This window comes from Heterodontus francisci, chromosome 43 (assembly GCF_036365525.1).
Source record: "Heterodontus francisci isolate sHetFra1 chromosome 43, sHetFra1.hap1, whole genome shotgun sequence".
Taxonomy (NCBI): domain Eukaryota; kingdom Metazoa; phylum Chordata; class Chondrichthyes; order Heterodontiformes; family Heterodontidae; genus Heterodontus; species Heterodontus francisci.
The window spans coordinates 24,685,438-24,706,615 of NC_090413.1; the positions used below are offsets into that span (position 1 = coordinate 24,685,438).

The window sequence follows — 21,178 nt, forward strand, 5'->3', positions numbered from 1 at the left end:
AATCTTGTAAATTCCATTATAAGATTTAATTTGTTTGTTTTAATTAATAAATAAGAAAATTAAAGCTTTTCTTCATTTGTTTAGTGTCCTTTAAAACAACCAATTTTCTCCTTGGTGGTGACTGGGCTACAAGATTCCGCCCTTTTAAGGCGGGGCTAACACTCAGACTCTCTCTCATAATTGGTGGACTGGTGTACGTCGTGTACAAAGTGTGAGGCCACTATTGGTCAGCCGGCACGTCGATCGGCTGGAAGCCGCGCCGCTGATTCGTGCGCTGAGCTGCCAGTCGCAGGCGCCCTGCCGCTGCTTCCGGTTGTGTGATGATGGCAGGGAGAGGTGCTGAGAGTTTGCTTCTGCTATTTCTGTTCCTTATTGAGGCCTCAGCGCGGATCCACCGCCTCACACTTAAAGTAAGTGGTCTTCGGGATTTGGGAATGCCAACTTTAGTGGGTGTCAGTGCAGTTGGGAGGCTTTCTCCCCCTCCCCACTGGTCCTGGAGGCCTCCACCTGGCCCCAATATTTTGGGGGTTAAGGTGTTTCCCTTGTCCTAATGTTGGTGAAAATTTCCCCGATAAGTTCTGGGGCTATTTTGAGGGTTGATTAACTCTCCATTGTCTGAGTCACTAATTATATGGCAATGATGAGGAGTGGGGAGACAGGAACAGCCATCCTGGGCGATGATGCCACTCCTTTCCCCACATTAATCAAGTAGCAAATATGTCATGTCACCTGTATCTGCAGTGTCCTACTCTGCAGTTGTAATCAGGACTTTGAAGACAATATTTACGCAGCTATGTATATAGCATATAGTAACTGATGCTCAGTCAATTGTTAATTTTCAATCTGAGAACGATAGATTGTTAACCAAAGGTATTGAGAGGCAAGATATATGGAGTTTGGTTGCCATGATAGAGTCTTAGAGAGATACAGTACTGAAACAGGCCCTTCGGCCCACCGAGTCTGTGCTGACCATCAACCACCCATTTATACTAATCCTACATTAATCCCATATTTCCTACCACATCCCCACCTTCCCTCAATTCTCCTGCCACCTACCTGCACTAGGGGCAATTTACAATGGCCAATTTACCTATCAACCTGCAAGTCTTTGGCTGTGGGAGGAAACTGGAGCACCCGGCGGAAACCCATGCGGTCACATGGAGAACTTGCAAACTCCGCACAGGCAGTACCCAGAACTGAACCCGGGTCGCTGGAGCTGTGAGGCTGCGGTGCTAGCCACTGTGCTGCCCTCTTATTGAATGGTGAGCAGGCTCAAGGGGTTAAAAGGTCTCCCCCTGTTCCTGTGTTCTAGCTGAGCAAATAATGCTGCATCACTTGCATGTCATTTGGTTCATTCTGACTCTTGGGGAAAACATTGTGAACCACCACGGCTTACATTTATATACCTCCTTTAATGTTAGCACAATGTCCCTACGGTCGTGATTGTGAAACAAAATTTGATACTGAGCCATATAATGTTAGGACAGGTGACCAAAAACTCAGTCAAATTCTAAGGAGCATCCTGAAGGTGGAAAGAGAGGTTCAGGGAGAGTTTAGGGCCCAGGCATCTGAAGGCACAGTTGTCAGTGGTGGACTGAAGGAAATCCCGGATACTCAGGCCAGAATTGGATGAGTGCAGATGTCTTGGAGGGTTGTGTGGCTGGAGGAGATTACTGAGATAGGGGAGGGTGAGGCTATGCAGAGATTTGCAAACAGGGAAGAGAATTTAAATATAAGGTGTTGCTTAACAGGGTGCCTGTGTAGGTCAGCGAGCACAGCGGAGATGTGTGAACAGGATTTGGTGCAAGTTAGGAAATGGATAGCAGAGTTTTGAATTACTTCAAGTTTGCAAAGGGTAGAGCTAGGAAGCCTGTATTGGAATAGTCAAGTCTCCAAGCAGTAAAGGCATGGGTGAGGGTTTCAGCAGCAGATAAGCTGAGGGCAGAACGGAGTGTGGCAAAGTTGTGGAGCTGGAAGTCGGCAGTCTTAGTTTCTTTCTTTTGGGCCTCCTTATCTCGAGAGACAATGGATACGCGCCTGGAGGTGGTCAGTGGTTTGTGAAGCAGCGCCTGGAGTGGCTATAAAGGCCAATTCTGGAGTAACAGGCTCTTCCACAGGTGCTGCAGAGAAATTTGTTTGTTGGGGCTGTTGCACAGTTGGCTCTCCCCTTGCGCCTCTGTCTTTTTTCCTGCCAACTACTAAGTCTCTTCGACTCGCCACAATATAGCCCTGTCTTTATGGCTGCCCGCCAGCTCTGGCGAATGCTGGCAACTGACTCCCACGACTTGTGATCAATGTCACACGATTTCATGTCGCGTTTGCAGACGTCTTTATAACGGAGACATGGACGGCCGGTGGGTCTGATACCAGTGGCGAGCTCGCTGTACAATGTGTCTTTGGGGATCCTGCCATCTTCCATGCGGCTCACATGGCCAAGCCATCTCAAGCGCCGCTGACTCAGTAGTGTGTATAAGCTGGGGATGTTGGCCGCTTCAAGGACTTCTGTGTTGGAGATATAGTCCTGCCACCTGATGCCAAGTATTCTCCGAAGGCAGCGAAGATGGAATGAATTGAGACGTCGCTCTTGGCTGGCATACGTTGTCCAGGCCTCGCTGCCGTAGAGCAAGGTACTGAGGACACAGGCCTGATACACTCGGACTTTTGTGTTCCGTGTCAGTGCGCCATTTTCCCACACTCTCTTGGCCAGTCTGAACATAGCAGTGGAAGCCTTACCCATGCGCTTGTTGATTTCTGCATCTAGGGACAGGTTACTGGTGATAGTTGAGCCTAGGTAGGTGAACTCTTGAACCACTTCCAGAGCGTGGTCGCCAATATTGATGGATGGAGCATTTCTGACATCCTGCCCCATGATGTTCGTTTTCTTGAGGCTGATGGTTAGGCCAAATTCATTGCAGGCAGACGCAAACCTGTCGATGAGACTCTGCAGGCATTCTTCAGTGTGAGATGTTAAAGCAGCATCGTCAGCAAAGAGGAGTTCTCTGATGAGGACTTTCCGTACTTTGGACTTCGCTCTTAGACGGGCAAGGTTGAACAACCTGCCCCCTGATCTTGTGTGGAGGAAAATTCCTTCTTCAGAGGATTTGAACGCATGTGAGAGCAGCAGGGAGAAGAAAATCCCAAAAAGTGTGGGTGCGAGAACACAGCCCTGTTTCACACCACTCAGGATAGGAAAGGGCAGTCTTAGTAATGGTGTGGATAAGGGTAGGAAGTTTATCTTGGGGTCAAGTATAATGCCAAAGTTACATGCAGTCTGGTTCATCCTCAGACATTTGCAACTTGTCATCAGTACTGTTATTCAATTAGGCAAAAACTAAAGCCAGAAAGTAAGCTTCCTTTGGTTGTAAAGTGTACTGATGACACAATGTAGTGAGGTCATCCCAGGCCCTCTTCTTGTGAAGTGTGTGTGCCTTTTTGTCATGTTTGTATGACCAAAACAGTGCTGATTTGTTGTTGGGTAGAGTTTCACTGGTACCCCACGAGTTGTACACCACCGTGCCAATGTTTCATTGTCACATGCTTCCCAAACAAACTGCAAGTGCCAATAGGAATAAAAATGGAAAATGCTAGAAATACTCGGTTCTGATGAGTCATAGACCTGAAATGTCAACTCTGTCTCTCTCCACAGATGCTGCCAGATCTGCTGAGAATTTTTAAAAATTCTTTCATGGGATGTGGGTGTCGCTGGTTAGGCCAGCATTTATTGCCCATTTCTAATGGCCCTTGAGAAGGTGGTGGTGAGCTACCTTCTTGAACCATTGCAGTCCATGTGGGATAGGTACATCAACAGTGCTGTTAGGAAGGGAGTTTGTAATATTTTGACTCGGCGACAGTGAAGGAACGGCGATATAGTTCCAAGTCAGAATGGTGTATGGCTTGGAGGGGAACTTGTAGGTGGTGGTGTTCCCATGCATCAGCTGCCCTTGTCCTTTTAGTTGGTAGAGGTCGTGGTTTTGGAAGGTACTGTCTATGGAGCCTTGGTGAGTTGCTGCAGTATATCTTGTAGATGGTATACAGTGCTGCCACTGAGAGTCACTGGTGGAGGGAATGAATGTTGAAGGTGGTAGGGTGCCAATCAAGCAGGCTGCTTTGTCCTGGATGTTGTGGAGCTTTTTGAGTGTTGTTGGAGCTGCACCCATCCAGGAAAGTGGAGAGTATTCCATCACTTTCCTGATTTGTGCCTTGTAGATGGTGGACAGGCTTTGGGGAGTCAGGAAGTGAGTTACTCGCTGCAGAATTCCCAGCCTCTGACCTTCTCTTGTAGCCACAGTACTTATATGGCTGGTCCAGTTCATTTCTAGTCAATGGTAACCCCCAGGTTGTGGATAGTCAGGAATTCAGCGATGGCAATGCCATTGAATGTCAAGGGGAGATAGTTGGAATCTCTTTTATTTGAGATGGTCATTGCCTGGCACTTGTGTGGCACAAATGTAACTTGCCACGTATCAGCCCAAGCCTGAATGTTGTTTAGGTCTTGCTGCATATGGACATGGACTGCTTCAGTATCTGAGGAGTAGCGAATGGTGCTGAACATTGTGCAATCATCAACGAATGTCCCCACTTCTGACCTTATGATGGAGGGACGGTGTCATGCAGGCTCCCGCCTGCAAAGAATGAGGAGTATTATTTTTGTAATTTGAACATTGATTTTAAACTGTTGCTGGGAAGAAGAGAAGGCCTGTTACAAGGGCTGCCAGACACTGAGCTGAAAAACATTTGCATACTAACAGACAGTGTTTGTGGAGACAAAGGACATGACACATACAACCCACAATGGATTTTGATCACTAGACATTGAAGGTGCGAGGAAGAGCATTTCAGAGACTGCTAAGGTGATACAATCCACAAAAGCCAGGAATGGTTAAACCAGCTGGTCAAATGACTAACTGGCTGGTCCAGGGTTTTTGAACTCAGACTGCTCCTGGAGTGAGAAGACCTCTTCTGTCTGCTCCCATCTCTTTCTCACAAGCCTCTGGACCCACTGACGACACATGAACTTCAAGAGAGAAAAGTCTCCTACATCGAACAAGGTTTAAGAAGAATACTGGGCCCCAACGAAAAGCAAGACCTACCTACAATCAAGAACTTTACAGTGAGCTCGAAGAACAGTAACCAAAACCATCTTCAGATATTACCTCAAACTTTTCCACTTTATTTTCTGTCTCTATCTGCATGTATGTATTGCGTATACATGCTAGCGTGGGCATGTCTCATATCCATAGGCATTAACCGAATTAGAGTTTAAGAAAGTTCAGCTTTTTTTCTTTAAACCTAAGAAAGCCTGTTTAGCTAGTTTCTTTGCTTATAATTGGAAGTTAGTGAACAAGGATTCAATAAGGGAGAGCTAAAAAACAGTGTGTTTAAAATTAAACCCTGCTACAGTAAGACCAGGTGAAGTCTGTGAGGGAACCCTAGACCCCTTTCTCACCTGGTTGTAACAGAAGGTCATTGATGAAGCAGCTGAAGATGGTTGGGCCTGGGACACGACCCTGAGGAACTCCTGCAGTGATGCCCTGGGACTGAGATGATTGACCCCCAACAATCACAACCATCTTCCTTTGTGCTAGGTATGATTCCAGTCAGTGGAGAGTTTTCCCCCGATTCCCGTTGACTCTAGTTTTGCTAGGGCTCCTTGATGCCATACTCAGTCAGATGCTGCCTTGATGTCGAGGGCTCTCTCCTCACCTCTGGAGTTCAGCTCTTTTGTCTACGTTTGGACCAAGGCTGCAATGATTTCAGGAGTTGAGTGGCCCTGGCAGAATCCAAACTGAGCGTCAGTGAGCAGGTTATTGCTAAGCAAGTGCTGCTTGATAGCATAGTTGACGACACCTTCCATCACTTTGCTAATGATCGAGAGTAGACTGATTGGGGCGGGGCGGGGGGGGGTAATTGGTCGTGTTTGATTTGTCCTGCTCTTTGTGTATAGGACATACCTGGGTAATTTTCCGTATTGTCAGGTAGATGCCAGTGTTGTAGCTGCACTGGAACAGCTTGGCTAGGGGCACAGCCATTTCCAGAGCCCAATCTTTGGTACTACTGTCAGAGTCCATAGTCTTTGTAGTACCCAATGGCCTTCAGCCATTTCTTGATGTGTGCTGTGAATCGAATTGGCTGAAGACTGGCATCTGTGATGCTGGGACCTCAGGAGGAGACTGAGATAGATCATCCACTTGGCACTTCTGGTTGAAGATGGTTGCAAATGTCTCAGCCTTGTCTTTTGCACTGATGTGCTGAGCTCCCCCATTGTTGGGGGTGGGGATACTTGTGGAGCCGCCTCCTCCTGTTAGTTGTTTAATTGTCCACCACCATTCATGACTGGATGTGACAGGACTGCAGAGCTTAGATCTGTTATGTTCCAGCATTTCGGTTTTTATTTCAGATTTCCAGCATCTGCAGTATTTTGCTTTTGTATAAGTGCCAATAGGACTGAGAGAACTATGTGAGTTTAAAAACCTGCTAGACCTCATGTTCACCAATCTACCTGAGAGATTTATCTGTCCATGACCGTATTGGTGAGAGTGACCACCGCACAATTTGTGTTACACAGTGAGATATGGAATAATTAATAGTGTACCTGGTATTAAATTACAAATTTTAAATTATTGGATAAGGTGCTGGTTCCCCCCCCCTCAGTTTTTTTGGCGGCTTCTGATACTAGGGTGCCTTTCCAGCGAGGAAGAGGAGGGGCCTGGGAGCTCTTCACTACCTTGCTGAAAATGCCAATTCATTCATCCTAAACTTGAGTGATGGCAGGCTATTTTAATGCAGGAGAGCTCATGTTGTCCTCGCCTAACATTGGGCACAAACTAATTCTGACTGAAGTGGGAATCCATCAGCCCAGCCTGCTGAAGGCAATGAGTGACACCTTTCTGCCAAATGCCCTTTTATGCTTTCCTGGCCGGCCCCCCCTACGTAAACTTGATCTCATCCATAATTCTTCTGCCCGTATCCTAGCTGACACCCAATCCCATTCACCTCTCATGCCCTGTGCTCACAGACCTACAGTGGCGCCTGGTTTGGCAATGCTTCAATTTAAAAATTCTGATCCTGGTTTTCAAATCCCTCCATTACCTCATTCCCTCCCTATCTATGTAACCTCCTTTCTCTCTACAGCCCTCTGTGAACTCTGCACTCCTCCAATTGTGTCCTCTTGAGAATCGCCAATTTTCATCGCTTCACCTTTAGTGGCCGTGTCTTTCTGTCCAGGCCCTAACTCTGCAATTCTCTTCCTAAACCTCTTCGCCTCTCCACCTTTCCTTGTTTAAGATGCTCCTTGAAACTTGTCAGTGGAGATTTCCGCGAATCTGGCATCTGATGCAATGCCGCACCCTGTACAGGGGATCTGTGGTGACTGAGCAGGGCAATGAGGCTCTTTATCCAATCAGGTTGGAAGATCCTCACTGAGACACGGAGTCCAAACCAGGGAGTATAAAGCAGGAAATAAAAGTTAGATTTAAATCATGTACAGAAAGGGAACTGCAGATGGGATTAAGGGACAGAGATAGAAGAAACAGACAGCAAAATGTAAAGTTGTTGTAATATTTAAAAAAAAAATCTCCAGCATTCATTTTCTTCTGAGAGAACCAAACATCGCAATTGTACAATGAATTCTCCAGGGCCAGAGAGGTTGTTCTGCAGTCATCACTTAATATGCCACTGAAACCTGTCTTATTTCTGAATGCAATAGCTCTAACTTTTTTTTCAGCCATTTTTAGCACCGAACTAATGGGTAAGTACCCAAGTTCACATCATTTCAGTCATTTCAATGCCATGTCTACCAGTGAGGACTGCAACAGTGCACCCTGTGGAGGAGCAAGAGTATCTCTGATAGCAAATTCTGGATTTCTGTGTTTATCTGCACACATGCAAACACCAGAAGTTTCTGTCACGTTTCTCCTGCTGAGGGACCCACCGTTAATAGTACAGCAAAATCCAGAACTTCCTGATATGGTTAGAGAATGTGTTTGGTAGTACTCCTGTGGAACACCCTAGGATGTTTTACAGGATTAAGGGTGCTATATAAATGCATATTGTCATTTGTCCTAGACACAATTCCAATCTTAGCTTTTGTTCAAACACTTCTTTCGTCGTGATATGGTAAGCCCAGTGTAAGGTTAATGCGACCTTTCGAGAAAACTATTTATGTTCATTTATTTCCACACTGTAAAATTCTGTGTAGTACAGTGAAGGTTTTCAAACTTTCCTGTGTGTGGATTTCTTGCAAATATTGCCATGCTTCTGGGAACCCTCAGTCCTAACTTCTGAAAGACAATGTCTTCTGGCCATGAGAAAGTTATGCTATCTTAATAGAAGAAATGTATAATCAGTTAGCTGCAATAGAAGTAATGCACTGATAAGAACATAAGAAATAGGAACTGGAGTAGGCCATACTGCCCCATGAGTCTGCTCAACCATTCAATAAGATCATGGCTGATCATCTACCTCAACTCTACGTTCCTGCCCTATCCCCATAATCTCTTGATTCCCTTAGTATCCAAAAATCTTCACTCTTCGTCTTGAACATGCTCAACAACTCAGCAACCACAGCCCTCTAGGATAAAATTGCAAAGGTTTACAACCCGCTAAGTGAGGAAATTTCTCCTCATCTCAGTCCTAAATGGCCGACCCCTTATCCTGAGACTATGCCCCCTAGTTCTGTACTCTCCAGCTAGGGGCATCAGCTCTGTCAAGCCCCTTAAGAATTTTATACATTTTAATGAGATCACCTCTCATTCCTGAAGAGGTCGATCCAGGTCTGGGCACTTGTGGAAATGACTTTGTGAATTTCTTGGTTCTCTTGCAGATTGACCCCTTGGGTAAGGGATCACAGTTTTGAAAAGGGGAGGCGGTGGCGTAGTGGTATTGTCACTGGACTAGTAACCCAGAGACCCAGGGTATTGCTCTGGGGACATGGGTTCAAATCCCACCACAGTAGAAGGTGGAATTTGAATTCAATTAATACATCTGGAATTAAAAAGCTATCGATTGTTGTAAAAACCCATCTGATTCACTAATGTCCTTTAGGGAAGGAAATCTGCTGTCCTTACCTGGTCTGGCCTACATGTGACTGCAGACCCACAGCAATGTGGCTGACTCTTACATGCCCTCTGAAATCGCCTAGCAAGGCACTCCGTTGTATCTAACCACTAGCACTGTGGGTGTACCTACCCCACATAAACAGTGGTTCAAGAAGGCAGCTCATCACCACCTTCTCAAGGGCAATTAGGGATGGGCAATAACTGCTGGCCTGGCCAGCGATGCCCACATCCCATGAATTAATTAAAAAAAAAATGCTATGAGGTGTAGTGAGGCATGTCTCTTTGGATTAACCACATTTTCACTTTTTTGTTTTAGGGTGACACGCGATCAAGAATTCACTTGAATACTTTTGGCTTCTACACCAATGGGACTTTGGAAGTCAACCTTACAAGTCTTCAGTTAAGAAAAGATATTGACAGGGATAAGATTACAGTGAGTGGTGTTTGAGTGAAATGCAATATAGCTTAGGAACTTAATTCAATGCTGTGCCACAATCATGATCTTACAGTACCTGCAAAGTCTTTTTTCCTCTCCCCAATCTTTCCTCTACTGAAGAACAGTGCTTGTAGACAGTTCGACAAATGCTCTAACTTGGTTCGGCTCCTTCAGGAGGAAGAAAATTATGCTTTAGTACTTTGCCCCAAGTATCCATTTCTTATTCATAGCCATACTAGTTCTTTCAACTGGGACGGGGTATTGGAACTGAGCCTGATTCTGTTATATCTACATATGTGCACCGTGGCGGGGTTTGAGGGGGGGCAGTCACTGAACAATTGAGGTTGGAAGTATAACTTCATACTTCATTAGTTGTAGAACTCCGATGGAAACCAACTGGTTCAGAACAGACTGGAGGCTAGATCCAGGAACTTCTGATCTGCATAGCTCAGGACAGTAACTGAGAGTATACTTACCCTTAGGAGCAATCAGCGGGACCCCCTGTTGCATTTCATACTTTTAAAACTGTTGAATTGAGATGGCCTGGGAACAGGAATCTTGTCATAGAATCATAGAGCTATACAGCACAGAAACAGGCCCTTTGGCCCACCGTGTCTGTGCCGGCCACCAAGCACCTATCTATTCTAATCCCATTTTCCAGCACTTGGCTCGTAGCCTCGTATGCTATGGTGTCACCTATTCTTACCCTATGGAGCACTGTAAGCCAAGTGTAAAGAGTTACAGTATGAAGTACCAGTTTCAAGGGCAGTACATAAAAGAATCTTTACCAACACAACAGCTGATGGAAAAGGGAAAACTGCAAATGCTTTAAATCTGAAATATAACCTGGAAATGGGGAATTGGCACCTGAAAGGGGGGGGGGGGGGACTTTGATTTTTACAGTTCCTTTCATGACTTAGATCTAGAGGTCCCAAAGTTCTTTACAGCCAATCAAGTACTTTTTGAAGTGTAGTCACTGTTGTAATGTAGGAAATGCATCAGCCATTTCGTGCAGAGCAAGCTCCCACCAACAGAAATGTGGTGGTGACCAAATAATCTGTTTTAGTGATGTTGGTTGAGGGATAAATATTGGCCTGGACACTGGGGAGAACTCCCCTTATCTTCAAAATAATGCTATAGGATCTTTTGCATCCACTTGAGAGGGCAAATGGGGCCTCGGTCTCATGTCTCATCCAAACGCCGACAACCTCCAGCAGAGCAGCACTCCCTCAGTACTGCACTGAGGTGTCAGCCTATACTTTTGCACTCCGGTCTCTGGAGTTGGACTTGAGCCCACAACCTTTTGACTCAGGAAAGAAGATAGGTTAGCACTTTGCAATGACCTTCATCAAGCCTGCAGGTGTTTGAAGCTCCTGTGATAAGGCTAACATGGATAAGCAAGAACCTGCCGCAGAAGGGAAAGAGAGAGCAGAGGTCTGGCAATGCCAGGTAGCAGATTTTTTAAAAGCTGTAAAGATGTGTTCAGTACTTGAAAGTTTACAAGTTGTGCCAAGGTGAGGGGGGGGGGGTGGTTGGATGGTGCGTGGGCACTGGAGAGATTTAAAAGACCACAGTGAGCCAGTCCTAACGCAAGGGTAAACAATAGAACATGTTGCAAGTGGGAGAATCAGGAAAATAGTGGCGACAGCTAGGCTTCTATCCCCCCTCCCCACTAGATGACCTCTATTCTGTACTCAACAGGATCTCTCAGTAATGCTGTTTTAAATTGGTAGGGTGCAGGATTGGACCAGACCCTCACAGCTCTTTTGCTTCAGTGTGCTGCCTGTATGACATTATTGGACAATGCAAATGCGTGGATAGTTCTGAGGTATCAGGTGTGCTGTGGCTTTAGGAAAGGCATCAAGAATTTTCTAGTGGAAGTACTAGGCAAGATTTCCCATCCATTGACTAGATATACAGTAACTGTTTTTGACATCTGTTTTATTACTTTGCTAATGTGTGCTTTCTCACTCTCTCTCCTTTCGCATATATATCAGATGGGGTTTAGCCTTTCAAAAACGAAGACTGATGGTGTGGTTGCCTACACAGTGAGTATTATTAAAGAAGTCACTATGTAGCTCCTTTTTATATGACATGAGCTGAGATTTAGATTTTGTGCTCAAATCTCCCAGTGCGACTTGAACCCACAGCCTTCTGATTCGGAAGGGTGAGTGCTACCACTGAACCATGGTTAAAGCCTTACCAAACTGGTGAAATGGTTAATACAAGCCTTCTAAACTCACTTGTTTGACTCTGTTTCTTGTTTCCCCTATCCCGGCACCCATTTTTCCCCACTTTAAGGGCACTGTCTAAATTCAATTTGTCGCTTCTGTTGCTTTGTCCACTTTGCAGGCTGCTGTTCTTTCAGGTGGGACTCTCCAGCTTTGATGAAAGGTCCCATCTGAAATATAAACCTCCCTTTCAGATTCTGAAGACGTGCTGTGCAGTTATGATGGTAATTGAAAATCTTTTGCTATTTGCATTTCTGGCTCGAGTAACAAGATGTTCTTCTGACATAGGTAGATGACTCCGATAAATGTTTGCTGGACAAATACAATGTTTCCTTCGGGGAGTCCCTCACCCTCTTTATCTTTGATCTGAAGCAGAATAAGTAAGTATTTCCTGATGCTGAAAATTCTCTCTCTTCTGCGGGGATACTTCACTTGCTTTCTTGTAACTTTTGAATCAGTCGGGTGCTAAATTTGGCTTCCTGTGGAGAGAAGGTTTGTTCTTGAGGGCTTCCATCTTACAAACCTTAAGCCAACAAATGCTATGTTAGCTGCACTAGGAAATGCAAAGGCGCCAAATTGCCTTGTTTTGACAACACTGATTTGGAAACAGCTTAACAAAAGGATCTACATCTTAGTTTAAAACCAATGGGGCATTCCTGTATCTTTAAGCCTAATCTTAGTATGTGTGATATGATTTGACTGGGGGAGTGTGCGTTCTTAAACCTGCTGATCAGAAAGAAGCCTGAGGGGAAACACTGTTGTCCTTTTGAGGAAGGAAATGTAGTCCATAGATTGTGTTAGCTGACGTCACTAAGCTCTGTGCTTTTATTTCAGCAGTGGTTACCTATGTGGGTTTAGAGAAGCCATAAGAATGTCTTTCTTTTCCTCCTCAGCCACACTGATTGCTAGAACCTCAGAGACTCAACATTGTCACAATCCGCCCACTAGCCCTTCTTCATGCTTTAAAATCCTGTATCTGAGGTTTATTAACTTGCGTGGCCTCGCGGTTAATCCTGGTGAATCTGGTTGTGGCGGCGATTGAGCTGCTATTTAATGTGGTTCACCTAAATCTGGCAATGGATAGCAGGCCATTTGTGCAAGGGGTGTGCTCAAGCTTACGGCTTATGGAGCAGGAAATTGTCCCTGGGGAATGTGGGGCTGGGAGACCACAAAGGAAGGTGAGTGCAATGGTGTTGAAAGGCAGAAGCAAGGTAGATAAAGATGGGGAAAGGCAAGAGAGTAGAGTAGACATCATTTGAGCAAGCTCTAGCTATATAGATGCTAAGGAAGTGGAAAGTTAGCAAGATGTTAAACAGGACGAGTAAAAATTGTCAATCTAAGGGAATCCATCCTAAACCAGATGTAAAGCAGTGTGCAGAGTATAAGTAGAGGTATTGATAAAACAGAAAATCTTGAATAATAGTAACTCAAACATTGGCTACAACTGAGCCATCTTTGGAAATGAAATATTCCTCAGTATAAGGAAAGAAAGGAAGGATTTAAATGGAGAAGAGGTCCAAACAGAATCCCTTTGGATAAAAGCAAAATACTGCGGATGCTGGAAATCTGAAATAAAAACAAGAAATGCTGGAACCACTCAGCAGGTCTGGCAGCATCTGAGAAAAGAGAAGCAGAGTTAACGTTTCGGGTCAGTGACCCTTCTTTGGAACGTTCCGAAGAAGGGTCACTGACCCGAAACGTTAACTCTGCTTCTCCTTTCACAGATGCTGCCAAACCTGCTGAGAGAATCCCTTTGGAATTGAAGTGAGGAAGAACAAGGAATTGGTCGCATTACTGAAAGTAAGTTCTAGACTGCCAAACCATGGAAAGAAAATTGAAATGAAATTTGTAGCTGTATCTGAAGCACATATTTACAATTGAGTTATAATTATAGGAGATTTTAATGACTCAGAGGTACCAGGATATGGAAAATGCCTGTGGTGAGAAGGGAGAGATTTTATATTTTTGCAGGTATGTTCTACATTGTTTTCTCAGTCAGTATGTTGCTACTTCAACAAGGAAGTATTACCTGACCAGATTCTAGCTGATGAAGCAGTGCAAGTAGGCAACCTAGATGTAGGAGATCATTTGGAAAGCAGTGACCACAATGTTATTTGAGAATAAAGGTACTAGACTGTGGAATAAAAGTAAATTACAGTGTGATTTAAAAAAAAAAGACTGCTGGTCTTCAATAGTCAAAGGAGGGGTAGAGTTACTGAGATGAAAGAGGCAAGGTTGTTGGAGAGATTGAAGGAATAGTGTAAATTCTAAATAAGTACTTTGCCTATGTTATTATGGAGACGGTAGACCTTTAGGACTGTGAATAGAGAAGTCAACGAAGGTTATTATTCAAAGAATGGTTCCAACATGGATATAGAGCACCACTCACCATATCTTTCTAGTCCAAAGAATTGCCTTTGACCCCATTCCTTGCTTTCTGCCTTCCCACCGTCTAAGAAAAAAATGTCTTTGCTCTGAGTGTGGGTAGAATGTGAAATTTGCTACCACAGGAAGTGGTTGAGAGAAATAAGTTAGATGCTTTCAAAAAGAAACTATTGATGAGTACAAGAAAGAAAGGGGATAGAAAGCTATGCTGAAAGGCTGAGGTGAGGTAGGTGGAATGGGAGGAGACCTGTGTGGACTATGATCACCAGCAAAGATTAGTTAGGCCATTTCTGAGCTGTACCCACCTCTATATCCATGTGGCTATATTCCCATGCTAGTCAAGAGCAGTGTTCCCTGTAAGTTGCGATCGTGCAGCAACCCGGAAGGCAGCACGCAGACTGTTTGCAAGTTATCCCCTTTAAGATACGTGTGTGTGTGAAATTTGAAGGTACTGCACATTCAAATGAATGGGCCACGCACTCCGAATAAAATTTAGAGGGGACATTGGTCAAGAGAAGAGTAAAGTGTTAAAGTTTTTCCAAGGTTGGAAGATGTTGGGAGTGGCTTCACTATAACTTGTCCCTGGTTCAGTAGGTGCAGGTAGCCATCAGCAAGGTACCAGAGTTCTGGGATTGTTTTCCTGCGTGGGTCACCTGCTTTCATGAAAGGTGGATGAAAAAAATTGAAGGGAGAAAGATGTCGAATGGTGGATCAGTATTAGTTGAGCTGAAAATTAAATGTTGAGGTTATTTTTCAACAGAGTTTTTATGCAGAAACAGGGCCAACAGAAAAAGCTGTCAATATCTGGACCGGATTATCGAAAGAATTCTGAAGCCAAAGATGCAGCAAATGTGAAGAAAGATAACAGTCAGACAAAGGCCAAAGAGCCAAAAGGAGATGATCAGAAGGAAAAAGATAATAAATCTGGTAATGAGCTATATTTGTACCTCACCTGTTTTCCAACACTCAACAGAAATTAAACTAATCAGAAAAGCTCTGATCTGAGCTTTACTCTCTCGCTACTGCTTCTGTTGGGGTTTGTAGTGATTTCTTTGAAGCAGTGTTGATTTATTTGGCGAAAACTTGAAGGATTTTCTTTTTGAATCTCCTAAATGATATTTGCATTGCTATTTAACAGGACCATATTTTTAAAAGTTCAATGCTCCTGTCTTTAAAACTTGCACCAGTGACCTAGTTTATTCCAGCAGCCGACCCATTGACAATGCGAGAAATAACATGCAGCAGAGAGTTGCAGATGTCATTACCTCCCACCAGTGTCGTATGGTTTCCCCAATTTGATCTGGTGCTATATTTTGACACACAAGTGGTGTGGAATTCCTCAGAGCGTTAAAAGCAGAGACCAGCTAACTGTCTTCACTGTTGTGAAGTTTTTTATAAAGATCCAGGTTCTCTTTGGCACAGTAATCTACCGTTTTTGGGGACAAAGTATTATGTCAATCACTTTCTCTGGTAATGCTATCGTTTTAATGGAAGTAATTGGTTCTAATTAACCTTTTCAAAAATTATTATTTTTTTGTTTATACAGCAGCCCCTTCAAAGTTAATTCATCGGATGACTAGCTTAGCGATGTTTTGACATTAGATGTAATAAAAAGAAAGAGCTCACATTTCTATAGCGCCGTGCATGACCTCCGTGTCCCAAGTCTTTTACAGGCAATGAAGCACTTTTGAAGTGTCGTAATGTAACAATGCTACAGCCAATTTTTACACTGTAAGGTCCCACAAACAGCAAGACCAGCTAATTGATTTGAATGGCGTTGAGGGATAGGTATTGGCCAAGACAATGGGAGAACTCCCCTCATCCTCTTTGAATAGTGTCACTGGATCTTTTACGTCCACCGGAGATCGCAGACAGGGCCTGGGGTTAATGTCTTATACCAAACATGACACCTCTAAAGACGCGCTCGCTCAGTACCGTACTGAGAGTATAAGGCGAGACTCCGTACTCTTTGGTTGCGTTTGGGTTTAAGTCCGCAAGCTTCAGACTCGGGTGAGTGAGAGTGCTGCTGTGGAGCTAGGCTGATGTCTATACTATAGCAGCAAATCTTTGAGGTTTGGTGGATGCTTTAAGTCATATAGGGCCTTTATCGTGTTCCAAAACTTCTCATACTGATATATATTCAGTAAATTACTTTCAATTTCGGCTGCTATTTTGTGTGTGAGCATTGGCTGTTCCAAACCTCACTGGGCACTGGATCATGAGTTGGAATGCTAACTGACTTTCCTTCATAATTTTCTTTCTCCTTCTCCTCCTCCTCCCCCCATTAACCCCAGACTGATGAAGCTGGGAATACTGTGGCAAATTGTCACATCCCCCCCCCCCACCCCCACTTTTTGGAGGGGTGGGTGGGGGGTGGAATTGGTGAACTGAACACAAACCGGAGATTGAAACTGAGACCTAGCTAATGTATGGCATTGTGCATTTACAGACCAAGGGAGCTGTAGGAGCTTGCTGATTAGCTTTTACCTCACTTGTCCATATTGTGACGTGACCAAAGTTGCTGGTCTGACCAGCTGTTCTCATCAATTTGGGTGAAATTTTGTGAGACATGACTTCATGCTGAAATTCTGTTTCATTTAAGGTACAAAGACCAGAAAGAAAAGAGAGGCACCTCAGAGTCAGAGCAAAGATGCAGCCAAAGGACAAGTGGAGCCCGTTAAAGAGGTCGGTCTGTGCAGTGCTGTCGTGGAGTCTGATGCGTGAGACAAAATTCCACTTCACAAGGAAAAAATGATTATTGTGTGGGCCAAGTGGCCTCTTTTTTGTGCCGTAAACTTTCAATGATTCTAACAAATGGTGTTGCATCTAGCAACCAGGAAGTAGCTAAACTGAAAATAATGGCCCTGATCTTAGTAAAGCAATATCAGGCTAGTGAAATCACTTCTCCTAACGATTGCTCACAGTGTGTCTGAGGAGATACTGCTCTATCCTATTGTAATGTACAATATGGTATTAGCGCTCATGATTTTGTGATTGAATAAGTCAGATTAATGTTTTTGTTGATGCCTTGGGGATGCAGGCTCCAGTTAAGTGGGTGGAAACTAAATGGCAGTTATTAGGAGGGAGGGTGAGCCTGCGAGGTGGAAACAAAAGGAAGGGTATTGCAAGTTGCCATTGCTAGGTGCTTTATCAGGGGGAGATTGGGAGTGGGGATGGGGGCAATATGGTTGTTTACTGTGCGTTGGGAGTGTAAGAATGATAAGACATGGCATGGCAGGGGAAGGGAGTGGGAGAGGCAAACCGTAGAGTTACAAGCCTGGAGGCTGTGAAAAGGGGCTTGATAGCATTTCAGGTAGTTGGGTCTCCCAGTCTGGTGACGGAGCTGGAAATTGTTTCAGTAAATGAGCAACAGCAACATCTACCTTGGAGAACTTCTGGAAGGTGATTAGAGTGAGTTGGTAAGTTTAATTTTCTTGGAAGTAAGTGTTACATCACAGGAAGTCGTAGAATCATAAAAATTTAGGGCAGAGAAGGAGGCCATTTGGCCCATCGTGTGTCAGTGGCCGGACTTAAGTATTGCGGGTGTCTATGAACATACACGCACATTATACATTCATAGGGTTTGGGGAGATGCTCCATTCTTCTTTACTCCGCCATCATAATTCTGGTAGATCGAGGGCAGTTGGAGCCGGAACGCGACATGGAGCAGGAATAGAACCTGATTTGTATGGCACTGTACAGCATAATAGAGTGCCACTGAGAGGGAAGCACCATTTAAAATCATTAATGCAGGTTATTATTGAGGCAGGGTATTGACATCGGGACACTGAAATTGTGTTTTTCTTGTGATTCTAATGCATTGCTCCTTTTATAATGGAAAATGAAGATGCAGGGGGATCGTGGGTTGTAGGAAAGAACTTACATCTTTTACGACCTCTTGACGTCCTAAAGTGCTTTACAGCCAATGGATGCACTTTCTGAAGTGCAGTCGCTGTTGTAATGTAGGGAGATGCAACAGCCAAAATTGTGCACAGCAAGAACCCACAAACAGCAATGTGATAAATATCAGAATCATTCTTTTTATCAATGCTCATCAAGCGGAAGTTGCTAAAGCTGACTGAGCCCTGAGGTCTTGGGTGTTTGAGTCAGACGCTGTGCTGCTGGATGTAACAGGCACCCTTTTGGTCTCCCTGCACCCACCCCCCACCCCCCTACTCCACAAGACTAATGAGTTGCTTCAGTAGCAAACCTGTGAATGATAGTTCTGTTAGCAGTTTGGATGTTCAGCTGGTGCTAAGTGTTCTCCAATATCTGGTATTGAACTTCTTTCCTCAGAAGAAGAAAGCAGAAGTGGACCAGGAGGTTTTTGAACTAAAAAACGTGAAAGGCATCTACAACTTCAACGTAAGAATCCTTTATTCTCCAAACTTAACTTAGTTGCCCCTTTGTGAAAAGTGTGGATCTTTAATGCTGATATTTAACACTCTCTTTATTCTTCTTTGCAGTTCTTTGTAAAGATTGTATCCCCAGCAGAGGAAGGGCTTTATACTCTCAGCTTCCACAACTGCCATAAGGCAGCTTCAGGGAAAAAAAATGATTTTGCATTTGACATGACAGTAAGTACATTTGATGTAGGGAGTGGGGAAACGGGAGAATTATTCTCTGGCCTCCCCAGCCAATCGGCATGAAATTTATAGCTTTCCAAAGCTTTTTTATCAGAACCACGGCCAGTAGAGTTTAAATACCGATCAGCATTGCTCAGATTGAATGGCCTCCTTCTGTTCCTATCACATCAAGTTCTATCTCTTTCCCCATCCCACCACTGCTTTCTGTGTTCCACAAGATCATTATTTTTTTTCTCAATCCTTGGTGCTTTTCTTTCCAATTTGTATTCACTGCAGTGATACATATGTTCCTTAAAATGACATATGCATGCCCCCCCCCCCCCTCTTTGTGATAACCACAAACTTTCCCTAATCTCATTTTTGATGGCTTGTAGCTGTTAGAACCATAGAAAGGTTACGGCTCAGCCCATAGTGTCTGCGCCGGCTGAAAAAAAACTAGCCGCCCATTCTAATCCCACCTTCCAGCACCTGGTCCGTAGCCTTGCAGGTTACAGCACTTCAGGTGCAGGTCCAGGTACCTTTTCAAATGAGTTGAGGGTTTCTGCCTCCACCCTCGATCCAGGCACCCACCACCCTCTGGGTGAAAAAAGTTTTTCTTCATGTCCCCTTTAATCCTTCTACCAATCCACCTTAAATCTGTGGCCCCTGGTAATTGACCTCTCTGCAAGGGGAAACAGGTCCTTCCTGTCTATCTAGGCCCCTCATAATTTTGTACACCTCAATTAAGTCAACAACTGTTGGTGCAAACTACACCAGACCCTAATAGTTCGAACATATTGTTTGTTGCAGATATTTTTAAAAAATTTGTATTTTAGCCTGCATGTAACATCACAATTCTTGGCGTTCTATAACAATATCGTGTATTTATATAGCACCTGTAATGTAAAATGTCCCAAGGCGCTTCATAGGAGCATTATCCAACAAAATTTGATACCAAGCCACAGAAGGAGATATTAGGGCAGGCGACCAAAAGCTGATCAGGTGAGATGAAATAAGGTGGGAGGAGGCTTGTGTGCAGCATTAACACTGGCAGAGATCAGTTGGGCTGAATAGGCTGTTAATTCTTTGTAACTTCATGTAGGGATCAAACCTGGAATGTTCCTGGTTGGTTCCACACTGGGCAGCACATTAACAAGCTGAGCTATTTATTGCTAATTACTGTTGTGATTGCTATTTTTTTTAAGCCTCATTCTTAACATGTACATAGACCGTTATGTCACACTTTTATATTTTAAACCTTCCTTCTTAGATTGAGATAACGGCAAGAAATCCGAGGAACTATCTTTCTGCTGGAGAAATCCCACTGCCTCTGCTGTACCTGGTCATGTCTGGGTTTTTCTTTGTTGCAGCCTTGTTTTGGGTTTCCCTACTTCTAAAGCACAGGTAATGCTCCTTCAGTGCCCAGTGTTTAAACTGCTTTTATGATGGTGCATCAGACCCTAGTTGATGCGTTGTAGAGTGCCAATGAACTAACATTTAGTGAAATGCACATGTTTTAAAAGGCGTGACCCATGGTATAGTAAAACAAGTGGTTGTAGGGCAGCTGAGTAAAAGCAGATTTGCGTCTGCATGCGTGAGCTGGATAGTCACAAAGATCTTCCTTGCGCCCATTGTTGTGATGATGGAACCAATTTTATTTTTGGTCGCTACAAAGAGCAATTAGAATGCTCAAACTGAAAACCAACAGGTAGGCCCAGGGAAATTAAAGCTCCCTTTAACCTACCAGACATCTTCAGGTTAAAATTCTATAAAACGTTTGTACGTTTTAGAAGAAATCTTTTATGTAATACCGAATGAGCCCATTAATATTTTTTCTCTTCACATGTTACTTTTAAAACATTTTCCTTTTATCTTGCTGCCACAGCACCAGTATTAAATACTGTCAAAATTGACCGGCAGGGAAGGTTAGGGATGGGATCGTGGCTTTGAGTTTTAATGTGTGCTCTGCTGTTGATGCAAGTTCACTTGGGCACCTTAACATTAATATTCAGTCTATCGATAAAATGAGATGCAGGTTAGTGGGGTTGGGAGCAAGGGAATGGACTTGTGTCTTAAATAAATCTCCAGACACCGCGCTCCAAAAAGAAAAGGCAAGTGGCAGCCCCGTGCATCAATCCAAAATAAATGTTCCATGAGGATTGTACCAGACACTGTCCCCCCCCCCCCCCACCCCGTAAACTAAACGGGCCGGTGCAAAGGAAATGGGGAATAGTTATGTAGTGATGGTTTTCAAAAGGAGTCTTATGTTCCTGTAAGATTCTCCTTGCAGTGCATGTTCAACAAAGCTACAGGACAATATGTATGTGCTTCTTGCTGTGCCAACTTTAATCTCAATGCTATTGACCATTTATTTGAATTTCTGCTGTCACAAACTACTTCTGCACCCTAATGATATCTGTGTCCCTCAGGAGCAGTGTGTTTAAAATCCACTGGTTGATGGCTGCACTGGCTTTCACCAAGTCCGTTTCCATACTGTTCCATGCT

At 44.1% G+C, this 21,178-nt stretch overlaps 1 protein-coding gene across 2 annotated transcripts in view; it reads left to right on the top strand.

The window, feature by feature from the left end:
* The first annotated feature begins 296 nt into the window (after positions 1-296).
* Positions 297-21,178, top strand: part of LOC137355727 (protein GPR108-like) — a 43,014-nt gene continuing 22,132 nt past the window's right edge. The window contains exons 1-10 of one of the 2 annotated variants that reach the window (XM_068021193.1): positions 297-410; positions 9,373-9,489; positions 11,490-11,540; positions 12,012-12,103; positions 14,869-15,035; positions 16,711-16,793; positions 18,405-18,473; positions 18,575-18,685; positions 19,944-20,077; positions 21,103-21,178. In XM_068021193.1, the coding sequence (XP_067877294.1) occupies positions 321-410; positions 9,373-9,489; positions 11,490-11,540; positions 12,012-12,103; positions 14,869-15,035; positions 16,711-16,793; positions 18,405-18,473; positions 18,575-18,685; positions 19,944-20,077; positions 21,103-21,178 (990 nt within the window). In that variant the 5' untranslated portion in view covers positions 297-320. The remainder of the gene's footprint in view (positions 411-9,372; positions 9,490-11,489; positions 11,541-12,011; positions 12,104-14,868; positions 15,036-16,710; positions 16,794-18,404; positions 18,474-18,574; positions 18,686-19,943; positions 20,078-21,102) is intronic. The other variant, XM_068021194.1, reaches the window with a different exon arrangement.